Source organism: Erigeron canadensis, chromosome 2 (assembly GCF_010389155.1).
Source record: "Erigeron canadensis isolate Cc75 chromosome 2, C_canadensis_v1, whole genome shotgun sequence".
Classification (NCBI taxonomy): domain Eukaryota; kingdom Viridiplantae; phylum Streptophyta; class Magnoliopsida; order Asterales; family Asteraceae; genus Erigeron; species Erigeron canadensis.
Genome location: NC_057762.1, coordinates 17,974,443 through 17,988,654, shown reverse-complemented (window position 1 = coordinate 17,988,654; position 14,212 = coordinate 17,974,443). Strand labels below are relative to the sequence as shown.

Here is a 14,212-nt window from a genome sequence, read left to right as displayed (position 1 = left end):
AGACAGTTGAACTAATGACTTATTAATCAATCACATCGTTTGATTTCATCAAATTGACTTTTGATGATGTCATCATTTAGATAAACTACAAATTAAAAATCTTAATAATCATTATCCAAATATATTATTATATTAATATTTATATTAATTTGTAGAAAAAGTCTCATTATTTACACTTTTTTGTTTTTCATCAATAACTTACATTTTTTAGCCCTGAATACTTAATTTATATTTATTTTTAGCCGTCAACTTGAGAGAATTTTTTAAAATTTATAATCATTTAATTAAATAAATTTTTTTTTAACATATCAAATATTTTCTACAAAAAATTATTTCAAAACCTAATGACTTAATAACAAATATTAGATTAGATTTTTATAATTATAAATATTAATATTTAGTTTAATATTAGATATAAATACAATGTTAGCTTTAGATACATATCATAAACATAATAACAGATAACGATATACAACATCATTGTCTTAAACACAATAGGAATCACAGGATATAGGACGATCATAGAACCAAACACGATTTACAACAGAGGGTAATCCAAATCAATATAAACTCCATTCAAAATTCATTCTATCTCTCAATCAAAAATGTACATAATTTTCTCCTTTTTCATATATTAGTTTTGCATTTTAATGTTTAAAGTTACAGTTGTCACTCAAATCAAGTGTCCTAACTGTTATCAAGGAATATAAAACCAATCCTAATTGTTATCATATTATCATAGAACAAGTGATTGAAAATAAACCTATGCGTGTTATGGACGCGCATCATGATTAAATCCATATACCTAAATGTCAAGTACAAGATCACAAATATGTTTATATTTTTATTCTTAATTATCTTTCATAATAATATCACATTATGAGTACATTTGGTTTCAAAATATTCTATAATAGAGAAATTATTATATATAGCATGTGCCTTGTGGAATGACTACAGCAAACAATTTCATCAATATGTCTAGGCTAATAATGACAGTAACGAACCTATGATTATTGTATTATAACTTGCAAAATATAACACTTAAAACCATACTTTTTTAAAATTATAAGCTTTTATGACTTAAATGTATGAAGATCTAATATTGATAATATTGTAAATCCCGTGTCCAGTGTTGGACACGGGTCTAATATCTAATAGTTAATTACATGCAAAGGTAAAAATCCTTTGATTTAATTTCAAAGTATAAAGTTGACTTTGCAAGGTCGAGCGGTTTCTTTATTCATGAATAGAGATTCATTTGTATACATACCACCACCTTCTTTACCCTGCGTTTGGGTATTATTGTTAATAAATTTAATAGCTTAATATTAGTTATAAAACCTAATTTATTTATTTTTCTGAAATTCCAATACAAGCTTGGTGTGGGAGGGATTAGCTTAACAGTTTTGTGAAGTCAATTAGTTTATTTTATTTTCCCAATTACATAGCTTAAGTTGATAAGCATATAATCGTGAAAAGTTATGTGGATATAGATGTTGTACAAGACTGGCTCTAATAGAAATGCAACACGGAGAACATCAAAGAGATACCATTACTTTTGAGACTGGCTCTAATAAGCAGGAGAGATAGGAGAAGCGAGACACCATTACTTTTGAGACTGTTGATAGCGGTTTTCCCAGTTTTAGGTTCATGAAAATGCTACAAGATAACACTTGCATAAAAGTACTACTATTCAGATTCATATCCATATATAGAGTTGACTAGGAAAAGCCAACATGTAGCTTTTGTGCGTTCAAAATTGATTTCATTGTCTTTTGGAGTTGGAAGGAATACAGCCTGTGTTTGCTATACCTCTTATACAGTAAAATTGGTGCATCAAGTTAATGTATTTGAACAAAACTTTGATCTCTTGTAGCATGAAATATCTGATTACTGGTCCTAAAGAGAGAATAAATCCAGTCCATGCGCTTCTCTTAATCGCCTCCTGCTTTTAGCTTTTTCTGCTGCTTTCTCTTTTGATCATGCAATCCTGAAGATCAAACGACAACATTATCAGCAAGATAAAAATACAGGATTCTCAGTATGAAAAGGACGATTTCTGTTATGAGGTTAAAAATGTACGTTTTTTATCTTCTTTCCTCTTTCTTCGTAGGTTGTCCAAGTTTCTTCGCTTTTCTACAGCCGCTTTTGTATCCACGGAGATCTGAAAATAGAATGCAATTTGAAAAATATGACATATAGTTCATACAAACAGATTTCAATCATGCTGCTTCTGAAAAGAATAATATAAAAAGGCAACTTAGGAATCAAAATTACCTCTTGGCCACTACTCCTGAGCGCTGTGAGAGGTTCAACACATTTCTGGCCAATAACAACCATTCTCCTCTTGTTCTCTCCTTGGTTTGCAGAGTAACCACGCTTCTGCCTCGCTAATTCTTCGAACTGTTGTTGGAGGAGCGGCGAGATACCACCCTGAAACAGAAAAGGATGTCAAAAACGGTAGGAGGGACAAACGGATAAATCTTCTTGAAGCATATCATTTGATTGTTGTGATTTGTAATAGCACAACCAGTTTTGTTTGGATGAAAAGGTTCTGTACAAACAAGGGCTTTTTATTCCAACGTGTTATAAGATTCCACTTATTCAAAATCACACAATCACTTCAAAAACGCACATCTAATAAAAATTATGGTTGTCATAGAGAGTAGTGAGTACTATGAGAATAACCTTCCACAACACTTCTATCATAAAGAATATAAGAAGCAAACCAAGAGCTTTCATATATTACATAGAAAAGGCAATTAGAGAAACAAAAGTGATACAAGTACGAGTGGATACCCCTGCCAAAAATCGACTTGAGAATGATTTGGGTTGCAGAGGGCGAGAAACCAGTGAATTAAGCTCCTACAATGTCTCCACGTAACAATACTCAAATTCAGCAAGTGCAATCTGTTGCGTATACCAGGTTTCAGTTTTAATAGCATGTTAACAGACAATAGGAGAAAACCTGTTGTAGATTTTTTAGTTGGGCAGAATTTGATTTCCTTTTCCTGATACTATTCACTCGTTCCTCCTCGCTGTCATTTTCCTCTACAATCAGATCGATTGATTCAGCATTACGTTGAAACCAACTTTTATCAGCCTTGTCCTATAAGAAGTCATTTTTGAGAAACTACAATAAGAAAACAAATTTGAATAGCGCTAGAAAAAATTATACTTGCACAAACCCCTGAAGTCCTAAAGTTAATCAAGCACGTTTGTTGACATTCATAATGTATCAGAGTGAAAACAAAGGTTTAGGAGCCTGGAGCGCCAAATAAGGAACAAAACTCTTGTTGTGTGCCACTCAGATTTTGTTTAATGGTCAACAGAAAACCAGACAAGTTATATTTATGGATTTGATTAACAAATGACCGAGTACAAACTAATTTTAACTAAAGAATCAAGCCGCTTTATTTATGAGCCAAATGAGGGCATTTCGAAGCTCCACTAAATTATGAAAAACAATATGATATGTATTAAAAGTGCCAATTCAACCCATTCACATGGAATGGGCCAATTGGGTTTATAACTTAAGGCTCAAGCGGGTCAGATATGAAAAACTAACTACAGGGAAATGGGCCAAGTGAGGTGAAAGGCAGCTAAACTGTGTTTTGACACAATCATCAGAAAAAAATTTCAAAAATATTATACTTGTAATAACCATGTTTTAGTGATCATATGTAGCACATTAAGTACTTATATATATAAATAGAGAATAATATGCTGTTCAAAAAATATAGAGCATGATAAGCTTAAACACATAATGAATTGGAGCTGAAAGCGTAACAGGACACACTTCTAGAGCAAATATAAGCAAACTTACCTGTGATTCCTTTCGCAAAACCCTGTCTATTTGTCGTGCAAGAGATAGCCTCTTCAAAACCTCAGGCATGTATGAAGCCTCTATAGGGAACTGCTTAAAACTTTCCTGGATAAAAGACGCACGAATCACAAACTTCAGTGCATGCCCAATTATTATCCGTCTATTATCGGCAAATATTAGTCCAAACGGTAACCTTTAAGAAAGATTTGCACAAAGAAGTAAATTTGGAGGCTTCCTTTGGGGATATCAGAGCAATGCTGCACCCATCAGCAGAAGCTCTAGCTGTTCTGCCACTTCTATGAACATAAACCTGGCAGTTAAACCTACTCAGCATATGGAAATAACGAAAGGTAATATATAGAACCAGCAAATTCATCTCCAATTACTTATGGACAAAAACGAGTGAAAACAGTTTAAAAGTTGCCAAACTTTACTTCTGATGCAGACAACCTCCCAATCTATTAATACAAAAACTTAGATTATAGTTGATTTATTGTAAAGATGTTGCTTTTGTGATCATACTAATGCACTAATTCTTTCTTAGAAGACTTAACAAAAAAGAGTAACAGTAGACCCATATAAGTGTGCTTGTGAGTCGACCCAACTTGACCTGACCTATTCTGACTAGCAACAGAATTCGATGGACGCCTTCACCTTGCCATCTCTTATAGCAGCTAAATAACAGAATCAGATAAATAAATATTCTAGCTTACTTCTGCAGAATGGGGAAGTTGGTAATGGACAACAGTCCGAACCCCAGGAATATCAAGACCCCTAGCTGCCACATCGGTAGCAATGAGAATGCCATGGTCATGTCCACGAAAACGATCAATTGCCTGCATTATAAGCAAATGAGATGGCAAAATTAAGGAGGACACTGCTTGTTTGTTTATATACTAGTATGGAGACAAATCCTGTCATATGGCTACAATGCAATGAATTCAAAATAGTAAATATAACACCTTGAGGCGGGCACGCTGTTGCATCTGTGCATGAAGAGTCCAAACATTAACATTGAGAATCTTCATAAGCGAAGAAATATGACGCAGGGCTGCAATCGATGTGCAAAACACAATAGTGCGTCCATGCCCATGTACAGACAAAACATAATACAAACACGCATCTTTATCTTCCTCTTTGCACCTGCAGGATTTGATAATTAGATAAAAGTTCAAACATGGGAAGCAGCAAGCCAATATACACATAGCATTTATAGTTGACTGAAAAAAAAAGACACTATCATTCATGCATTGTGTGTAAACATGTATAAGAGAATTAGCAAAAAGTCGACATATGAACACAATCAATTCTGATCATCCACAATTACATTGTACTTTTGTCAAGGTCCTTAATATTAAAGTACACGAGTTTCTGGAGTTGGTAAAATTCTTACAAACTATAGTATACAGTTAGCAAGTAGATATATACCACCAAAAAGTAATACAAACAGACATCTTTACCAGTTTACCTATCCAGTGGTCTTTACCATGTAGATATATACCACCAAAATGTTAAAGTTGGTGTTTACAAGCTTTTTGGGCCAAAGGCAATGTTGTCTAGGAAGTTGACCTAAGGATTATAAGGCTATATGAAAATTTGGCCCCATTAATTTATGGAAATTTGCATCAAAATCGAATAAGTTAACAAGCCCTTCGGGAGCTCACCAATGGAACTTAAAGCTCTAGGGAAACTAGCATCAAAAGCAAATGCTTTGATCCAGGCATGAAAGAAAGTCTCAGCAACTCACCACCAGTTTAGCCGCACAACCACAAGATGGAATATAGGAGGGAATGTCATTTTCTTGGCATTCTTGGGTAAATTTACAAGATGCCAAACAAAATACAAGACAGAAGGTTTTCTGGCAAAAATTATTTAGATGGTACAGTATAGGCGTTCCATTTGCTTATAAGGTGTGAAAAACACTTTGAGATAGCCTCTGAGGGGGGAAGAAGTGGTTTTACCAACCCCAAACTTCCCCAAATCTCCACCTCATCACTCTACAATAAAAACCTTCCGCCTCAATTTTCCCCAAACTTCCCCAAATCTCCACCTCATCATTTTTATTTGATTTATTTTTAATACTATATATATTCAAAAAACTATATTAAAAACACATTAAATAATAATTCTTATACTAATATTAACAATAAAACTAATATAATCATAAACAAAATATGTCACATATAGAAGTTAAAAAAAAAAAAACTTTAATTAGTACAGGGGCTAAAAGTGAAATTTGGTATATATCGAATATAAAAGAAACCAAAAGTTGTCTTCTTCGATTTTGCTGCTCAACTTTCTTCTTGCTGCTGCTGCTCAACTTTCTTCTTCATTCATCATATTCATAAATCTCAAAAACAAAGTTTTTTTCTTCTAAATGGTTAAGGGTGGTAGAAATCACTACCATTAATGGGAACCCACGTGCATGCTGCAGCCAATCACATCTCTTCTCTCTCCTCTGCTCTGTCTATCTCCCTTCGGTGTTCCTCACCGAAAAACACATTCTCTCTCTATCAGCAAATTGGCAGCGGTGGTGTTACCGGCCGTCGCCGATCGGCAAATGCGTTCCCCGACTCCCACTCCCACTCCCTCCCCCTTAGAGTCCTCATACAGATTGCATCTACCAACATATTATTTACATAGTGCAACAATAAAGCCTTCTTCATATCTTTCTTATATTTTCTTTGGCCTCATACGGATTTTACACCAAGAATGACATAGAAACTGATAAACATAATCCAAACTTCTGTCTCGGGTCAATGGCTGAAGGTACAGTTGGATTGCGCGTGTTTAAGTTTGAAGTTTGAATAAAGCATCGTTGCTAACAAAATCTTTGTGAGCTGGTTGTTTTGCAAGTTAATAGGTACAAAATCTTTGTGAACTGATAAACATAATCCAAACTTAATTGTTTTGTTTACTTACCTGTTTTGCCTATATAAGGATTTCATCAATTACATTGTATAGTGCAATTCATTCTATTAAATATTCAATGCTTCAACCTTTCTATAGTTCTACATGTTGCAAATATTGTATGTTTATGATCCAAGCTTAATAACCATCAGTGGCAACAGAGCGTTGGCTCAATACCATCCTGCACTTTCCTGACCCTCCAATTTCTAGGGACGATCAAACGAGTACCTTACCGACTGCTTCAACCCTGATCTCTATGTTCAAAGGAGAAGGGTACAAGAACTGGAGCATTCTTGTTTTTAAAAGGCGATAGACGCACAAAAGCAACAGGGCCCATTTCCAGCGCATTTCCAAAGCGCAAAGCGCAAAAGCAACAGGATTTTCTTATGCAACGCGCAAACTCTTTAGATATATTTATGTTATGATTATGATTATGATTATGATACGTACAAATATATAAATATAAAGGCCCCTAAAAGAATTCTTCAATAGTTGCCATCTCATTTTTCCACGCATGTGTTGGGTTTATGGAGACTTGATAGGCCAGCCTAGTTTAGAAGGCTGCTAAGGCAGCGGGCCTAACAGCTTAAGACACAACAGGCCTCTTAATTAATTTAGGCCTGGTTGCTTGGTAACATGGAGATTAAGTCACTAACCCTAATCTGTCTATTATAAATATATTGTTATGTACTTGTAATTCCTCATCACGAGAGTGAGAGGCGGAAAGCTTTAATAAAACATTCTAGTTGCAGCCTGTGGATTCTTTCACACAGTTTAGTGTGAGATACCACGTTAAATCTCTTGTGTCCTTCATTCTTGTTATTTTTTTGGTTCCTATTGTGTGTGTGCGGAGTTTTATTCCTAACAAGTCGTATCAGAGCTAGGTTGCATACAGATCACACATTCACCTAGCTGTCACCCAGATTAGGGTTCCAGCCAAGACCATCCACCACAGTCGTCACCCAGATTAGGGTTCCGGCAAAGAACAGCCAGAACCGCTGCCACTGTATGCCTATAGCAGCCGCCGACAACCAGAACTGCTGCAGCAGCCGTCGCCTGTCAGTTTCTGATCAGGTTTTCCAGCGATTGCAGCACCACCGCCGCCCAGATTTCTGATTAGGGTTTTGGTGAAGTTGATTTGGGCACATTCGGGTCTGATTTGGCAGATCAGGTTTTTAGTTCGTGTGTTAGAAGCTGATTTTGAGGATTCCAGGTCTGTAAGCTTCGATTTAGGGTATATTGCATTAATCGGTAGTCGGTTTTTTGGGTACCCAGCTTTTAATCGGCAGTAGATTTGGGAATTCAGTGTTCATCAGCAGCAAAATTACAGCTTATCTCTTGTCAGAATTTTTTTTCTCGTGATCAGATAGTTCGGTTAGTCATTGTAATGGCAGAAGACGGGAAGATTACGATTGAAAAGTTTAATGGGAAAGATTTCAGTTGGTGGAAGATGCAAGTAGAGGATTTGCTAGTTCAGAAGGAATTAGACGTGGTATTGTCGGGTGAAAGTGAAAGACCGGAGAGTATAAAACAAGACGAATGGGATACTTTGGATAAGAAAGCCAAGGCAGTTATTCGGCTGACATTATCTAAGGATGTTGCTTTCAACATTCTGAAAGAGAATACAGCGAAGGGAATCATGGATGCCTTGTCTAATATGTACGAGAAGCCTTCGGTAGAAAATAAAGTTTTCTTGATTCGAGATTTGGTGAATACGAGAATGAAGGAAGGAAGTTCAGTAACAGTGCACATCAATAATACGAATTCGATTTTGTCTAGACTTGAGTCAGTGCAGATAAAATTCGATGATGAGGTCTAGGCTTTGCTACTGTTATCTTCATTACCTAACAGTTGATACGGAACTGTTACAGCAGTTACAAGTTCAGCAGGATCCAAAAAGCTCACTTTTGAAGGGATTCGAGATTTAATTCTAGGCGAAGCCGTCAGACGAAAGAATTATGTCGAATCATCAAGTTACTTGTTGAATGTAGGTAGAGGAAGGAGTAATAACAGAGGAAGTAGAAGCGAAAACAGGAAAAAGAGTCGGTCTAAGGCTCGTAATGATGTGACCTGTTGGAATTGTAAGGAGATCGGTCATTTTAGGAATCAATGCCCGAATGAAAAGAAAGAGGTGAATACTACTTTTGCTTCAGATGATGAAGTAGATGCTTTAATCTGTAGTGTAGAAAGTAGTGTGGATTCCTGGGTAATGGATTCAGGTTCTTCGTTTCATGCTACCCACGATAGTAAGACGTTGAAGAATCTTAAAGTAGGTGACTTCGGAAAAATTAAGATGGCAAATGATGATATACTTGATGTTACGGGCATAGGAGATATGGATTTGATAACTTCAGCGGGTACTACTTGGACTTTGAGACACGTGAGGGTTATTCCAAGCTTGAAGAAGTGTTTAATTTCAGTTGGGCAGTTGGATGACTCGGGGCACGAGGTTAAGTTCAAGAATGGGCGGTTGGATGACTCGGGGCACGAGGTTAAGTTCAAGAATGGGCAGTGGAAAGTTGTTAAAGGTAATCTCGTGATAGCTCGTGGACACAAGAGAGGTTCGTTATACTTTGTTAGTTTGACATCAGAAAATCAGAATAGATCAGTTCTGAAGAAGGAAGTCCGGTTCACAGAATCTTGTGGGCAGAAAAGGGTTTGCTTTGCAAGAGAGAAACCTAGAGCCAATGTGAAGATTCAGGATGAACGAGTTCGAAAGGTTAGACTAGTCAAGGGACATCGTGATAGTGGGAGCGTTGGCAGTAAGCTAGTCAAAGCTTCAGTTACAGCTTCCAGACGACAGTGGGTTGTGAAAACCAAGATTTCGACTGATAAAGTCTCTTTAGATGATATCTTGCTTACCAAGGAGAGTGTTTGTTCTCAGGATTTCTCAGGGTCTGGCAGTTCATTTCAGTGGGAGCCGGTAGAGACAGAGAACGAGTCAGGGGCAAAGATAGCGTGGCTGATGAGCTGAAACTTGTAGTTTCAGCAGAACTTCCGGTGGTTAACTGATAAGAAGGTTGCTGCAACTAGGATGGAATGATGGAGTTACTAGACGTACATGTACAAGTATTCACAGCGGAAGGCAGTTTGAAGATTATCAAGCCTCGAAGTGGGAGATTGTTGGGTTTATGGAGACTTGATAGGCCAGCCTAGTTTAGAAGGCTGCTAAGGCAGCGGGCCTTACAGCTTAAGACACAACAGGCCCCTTAATTAATTTAGGCCTGGTTGCTTGGTAACTTGGAGATTAAGTCACTAACCCCAATCTGTCTATTATAAATATATTGTTATGTACTTGTAATTCCTCATCACGAGAGTGAGAGGCAGAAAGCTTTAATAAAACATTCTAGTTGCAGCTCGTGGATTAGTTCACACAGTTTAGTGTGAGATACCACGTTAAATCTCTCGTGTCCTTCATTCTTGTTATTTTTCTGGTTCCTACTGTGTGTGCGCAGTTTAATTCCTAACAACAGGTCCTTGCATCATTTTATCAAGCTATCTTTTTATATAATTATCAATCTATCTAATGGGAATGAAGAAGTTTGAATTACTATCCAAACTTCTGGATTGAGTCAAGTGCTAAAGGTACAGATGGATTGCAAGTGCAAGTTTAAGTTTGAATAAAGTCTTAGGGTGAATGGGTGTGGTCAGCATGGACTAATCAGCATGGGACATTCTAACGATATCTACAATGTATATACCAAAACACCAAAGTAGTGCAAATTTTGATGTAAACCTTCTTGCACCAAATTTGATGATAACTATTTTTCACACCAAATAAATATGTTTCACTTGGCAATTAAATAAGTAACATAAAAACTACAATCATTTTTAAAATATACAAATAAAACAAGAATTGAGATCTTTTAAACTCATATCATGACTATTGTTTTTCAAAAGTCAATTATTTATAAGTTATGTTAAAAAATAAAAATAACCAAATGACTCTTAAGATACTTCAGTTAATATATTAGGGTTGCAAACGAAATGACTATTCAAAAAACCATTCGTGAACAGTTCTTAAACGAACGAACAATGACAACCAATATTTATTCATTTAATAAAATGAAGAACATGAAAATAGCTCTCGTTCTTTCATTTATGCTTGATTCAATAACTATCTTTTACTGGCACGGTACCCGCGCAATGCGGAGGCGGTGGTGACGACGGCGGTTTGGTAATGGTGGCGACTAGTGGTGATGGCGGCAACTATTGGTGGTGGTGGTGGTGGCGAGTGGTGTAGGTTGATTTAAATGTAATTGATGTAAAGGTAGTTGTGGAAATATGTTGAAAGATAAGGGCTGAGAGTGTAAAAGATAAGGGTTTAGGTTGTAAATTAGTTCATTAAGGAGAAATTGGGTAATTTCTTATAAGTCTTTCCAAAGGGGAGGTTTTACTAAGGGTGATTTGGTTATTTCCAAACTAACTTTCTTGCAAATCTTTTTATAATGAGAGTGTGCTAGAATTTTTATAAAGGAATAAAGATAAAAATACCTTCTTGTAACTATTTCTAAAATGAGGGGGGCTAGAATTTTTATAAAAGAGTAAAGATGTTCATGCATTTACATCCGTGAGACATTTGTTATAGAAGTTGTTTTTTATTGCCAAAAGAGGAAGAGAAACACATACTCGATAAATGACTCCTCAAGTTTATTTGGCATAATTGATGCATTTGTCAGATCAATTATAGCAGCATTAGATCGCATCCCAGCTCGTTCAGAAAGTGCTTCAATTGAATTTAGTTCACCATCTAATTTTGCTTTCACAGATCCCCGTTTGAGCTTTTTCCTAAAATCAGAAGACAAGGCAATGGTTGCAGAGAACACAAAAGTCTGCCTTTTCTTCCTTTGAAATCCTGATGCTGTCACACAATTTTCAGTATCCTCTGCATGGCCTTCTCTAATCATTGGTAGCATGTCAATAATTGACTGCAACTCATGAAAATGACCATTATCTATCATCCGGTCAGCCTCGTCCAGAACAAAAAATGACAATGAATGTAACTGCAAAAGTCATCAAGGACTCATGATCATAATCATAGCATAGTAGAATAATGAGGATGATTATGACCTTGTCTAGCATAGTCAGTTATGAATTTACATTCACAGGTAACTATATTTGACTAAATGGGTGGGTATTGAGAGTTGGACAATGGGTCAATTATGTAAAGGTCAGATTAAAACAAAATACTTTCCAACAAATATTTTTTAAAAAATATAAATTTTAATTGCAAAGATTGTATTATCTCACTACTACTCTACCTTCTTTTCGAAGATGATGATCCCAGACATTCTATGCACTAAAGTCACAATTCAGGCAATTCGGAACTTTAAACCCATTTGACACGTTTCCATGGTTAACAATATATTAAATACAAATGTATGATCCCATTATACATGAAGTGATAAAAACATAAGCCAAATCACCCATCTGTAGGTAGACTGATTATATTTGAAACATCCATATTTTAGAGACATCAAACAGTTATGATTTATACTGTTTTAATTGTTGTAACTTAAACATAAGGACTCTCAGACTCACCTCAACAAGATGAACGTCTCCACCTGACATCAACTCCCATAGCCTCCCTGGAGTTCCAACAACAATTTCAGGCCTTCCTTTCAAAAGTCGTTCTTGTTTTTCTGTTGACATTCCTCCAACAATTGGAACAACCCTAACATCTATCCCTATCGCCACTTGCTTCAGATGATCTGTGACCTGATAGTTGGGAATAAAAGAATACGAAGAAAGAAAGAAAAAATTGCATGAGACAATTCAGTAAATAAGTGAGTCAAGTGTATAAAGTTATAAGTACCTGAAGTGCAAGCTCCCTGGTGGGAGTAATAATAAGTGCTCTTAAAAGACCTTTTGAGACTATCTTTTCATCAGCCTCTCCTCTTTCTGCAACCTGCCTCTCGAACTTGTCCCTTTCATCAAGGAGACGTTGTAAAATGGGTAATCCAAACGCCAGAGTTTTACCAGACCCTGTCTCAGCAGCCCCAATTACATCCTGCCAATTAATTATTATAAATAAATTAACATAAACTTGTACCAAGAAAGTCCTAAATAGTGGTTGCAGCCTGGTATACTAAACTTACCTTTCCCTGATGAGCACCGGCGGGTATACAAGCTTTCTGTATGGGAGTCGGTTCCTTAAACTTGAGCCTGGATATAGATTTCATTAGCAATGGATGAAGCCTGAGTTCATACCAAGCATGATATTCGCTGTCATCTGGCTGCTCCTCTTCTTCTTCTTCTTCAACTTCCTTTTGGTCATCCTCATCTGCAACTGCTCGAAAAACTTCAAACCAAAACACTTACTGTAACAAAAAAAATAACAAGTCAAGTCCCACTTACCATTATCTGTAATTGCCTCTTCTTCATTATCCACAGATTCCTTCATCTCTTTATCTTTCTTTGTTTTCTTCTTCTTCTTCTTCTTCTTCTTCTTCTTCTTCTTAGTGTTGTCATCTTTCCTAACCTCTTCCGTGATTTTATCACCCTTGCTTTCTTCCCTTTTCCGTTTCCCTTTTGTGACTTTCCCTTTAGGAAGCTCCAATCCATACTCTGATTCATCAATCTCTTCAAGAGACAAGACACCTGCACACAACCAATACAATCACTCCTAAATATCATTCGTTTTTCAGCAACCATTTTGTTGCATATATTTGATTAAATTCAAAAAACATGGTCGGTCAACCTCCTTCGAAATCGTTTAATCCGGCTAGGGCAGACAAGGGGTCGTCTTGGGCGTCGGGAAGAGATGAGGTCCATGGGAGTGAGTCAAACCGTTCGAGTTGAGCGGAGTCCCGTTTCATTGATTTTCGTCGCCTCATATTCCTCTTTGGTGGTGATGGTTCATAAGAAGCAGCCATTTCCGGTAGGGTTTAGGCTTACGAGAGGTTTTACATTAACTTTTATCCCAATAGAAAATTACCGACAAGAATTCTAAAAATTGTTTAATAGAAACTAACTCAAAAATGCTATACTGAGCATCTCCGATTATAAGTATAACAATACCCGTCCTCGTGTACACCAAATAAAACACATTTAGACCACTAGGAGTAAGGCGTTATTTTTCATCTTTCATGCTCAAAAATACCCAAAAATGCCATCTATATTGCCCCAAGGGGTGTTTTCTACTAAAAAAAGTTTAGCCTGTCACATTTTGGACGCCCAAGTTATTCCTATGGAAATGTGTCCACATGCAAAATTTCTGTTTTGTCTACTTTTTTTTTGTCCTTTTAGAGTATAATATTAATATATTTGAAGTAAAGGAACGCCTATTAACATAGAATGCCTTGCTCCATGAAAAATAAAGAACTCTTTTTAATGATTACTTCGCCACGTGTCGCCATGAAAAGTAAGGGGCGCCTCATATGTGAATGCTTTGCTCCTGAGAGCCTTATAACTTGCTCCACATATCTCATAGTTTTGTTCATATACCACATTAAAATAATGTTAAACATGAACGTA

General features: G+C 36.3%; 1 protein-coding gene across 3 annotated transcripts; it reads right to left on the bottom strand.

Moving 5' to 3' along the window:
- Positions 1 to 1,743: 1,743 nt before the first annotated feature.
- LOC122588450 (DEAD-box ATP-dependent RNA helicase 13-like) lies at positions 1,744 to 13,694 on the bottom strand. Of its 3 annotated transcripts, none has more exons than XM_043760571.1 (15): positions 13,437 to 13,686; positions 13,094 to 13,336; positions 12,835 to 13,019; positions 12,552 to 12,746; positions 12,278 to 12,454; positions 11,366 to 11,739; positions 4,789 to 4,969; positions 4,540 to 4,662; positions 4,020 to 4,136; positions 3,827 to 3,931; positions 2,969 to 3,109; positions 2,800 to 2,865; positions 2,278 to 2,433; positions 2,083 to 2,164; positions 1,744 to 1,990 (listed from the first exon to the last, which is right to left on the bottom strand). In XM_043760571.1, the coding sequence occupies exons 1-15, from the start codon at positions 13,609 to 13,611 to the stop codon at positions 1,935 to 1,937; spliced, it is 2,376 nt and encodes a 791-aa protein (XP_043616506.1). In that variant the 5' UTR covers positions 13,612 to 13,686; the 3' UTR covers positions 1,744 to 1,934. The 3 variants fall into 3 exon arrangements, 2 of the variants coding, with proteins under 2 accessions (XP_043616506.1, XP_043616505.1); XM_043760570.1 differs by having other exon boundaries at positions 12,835 to 13,025; positions 13,437 to 13,685; XR_006322162.1 differs by lacking the exons at positions 1,744 to 1,990; positions 2,083 to 2,164 and having other exon boundaries at positions 2,400 to 2,433; positions 2,800 to 2,874; positions 12,835 to 13,025; positions 13,437 to 13,694.
- Between the last annotated feature and the right edge of the window lie 518 nt (positions 13,695 to 14,212).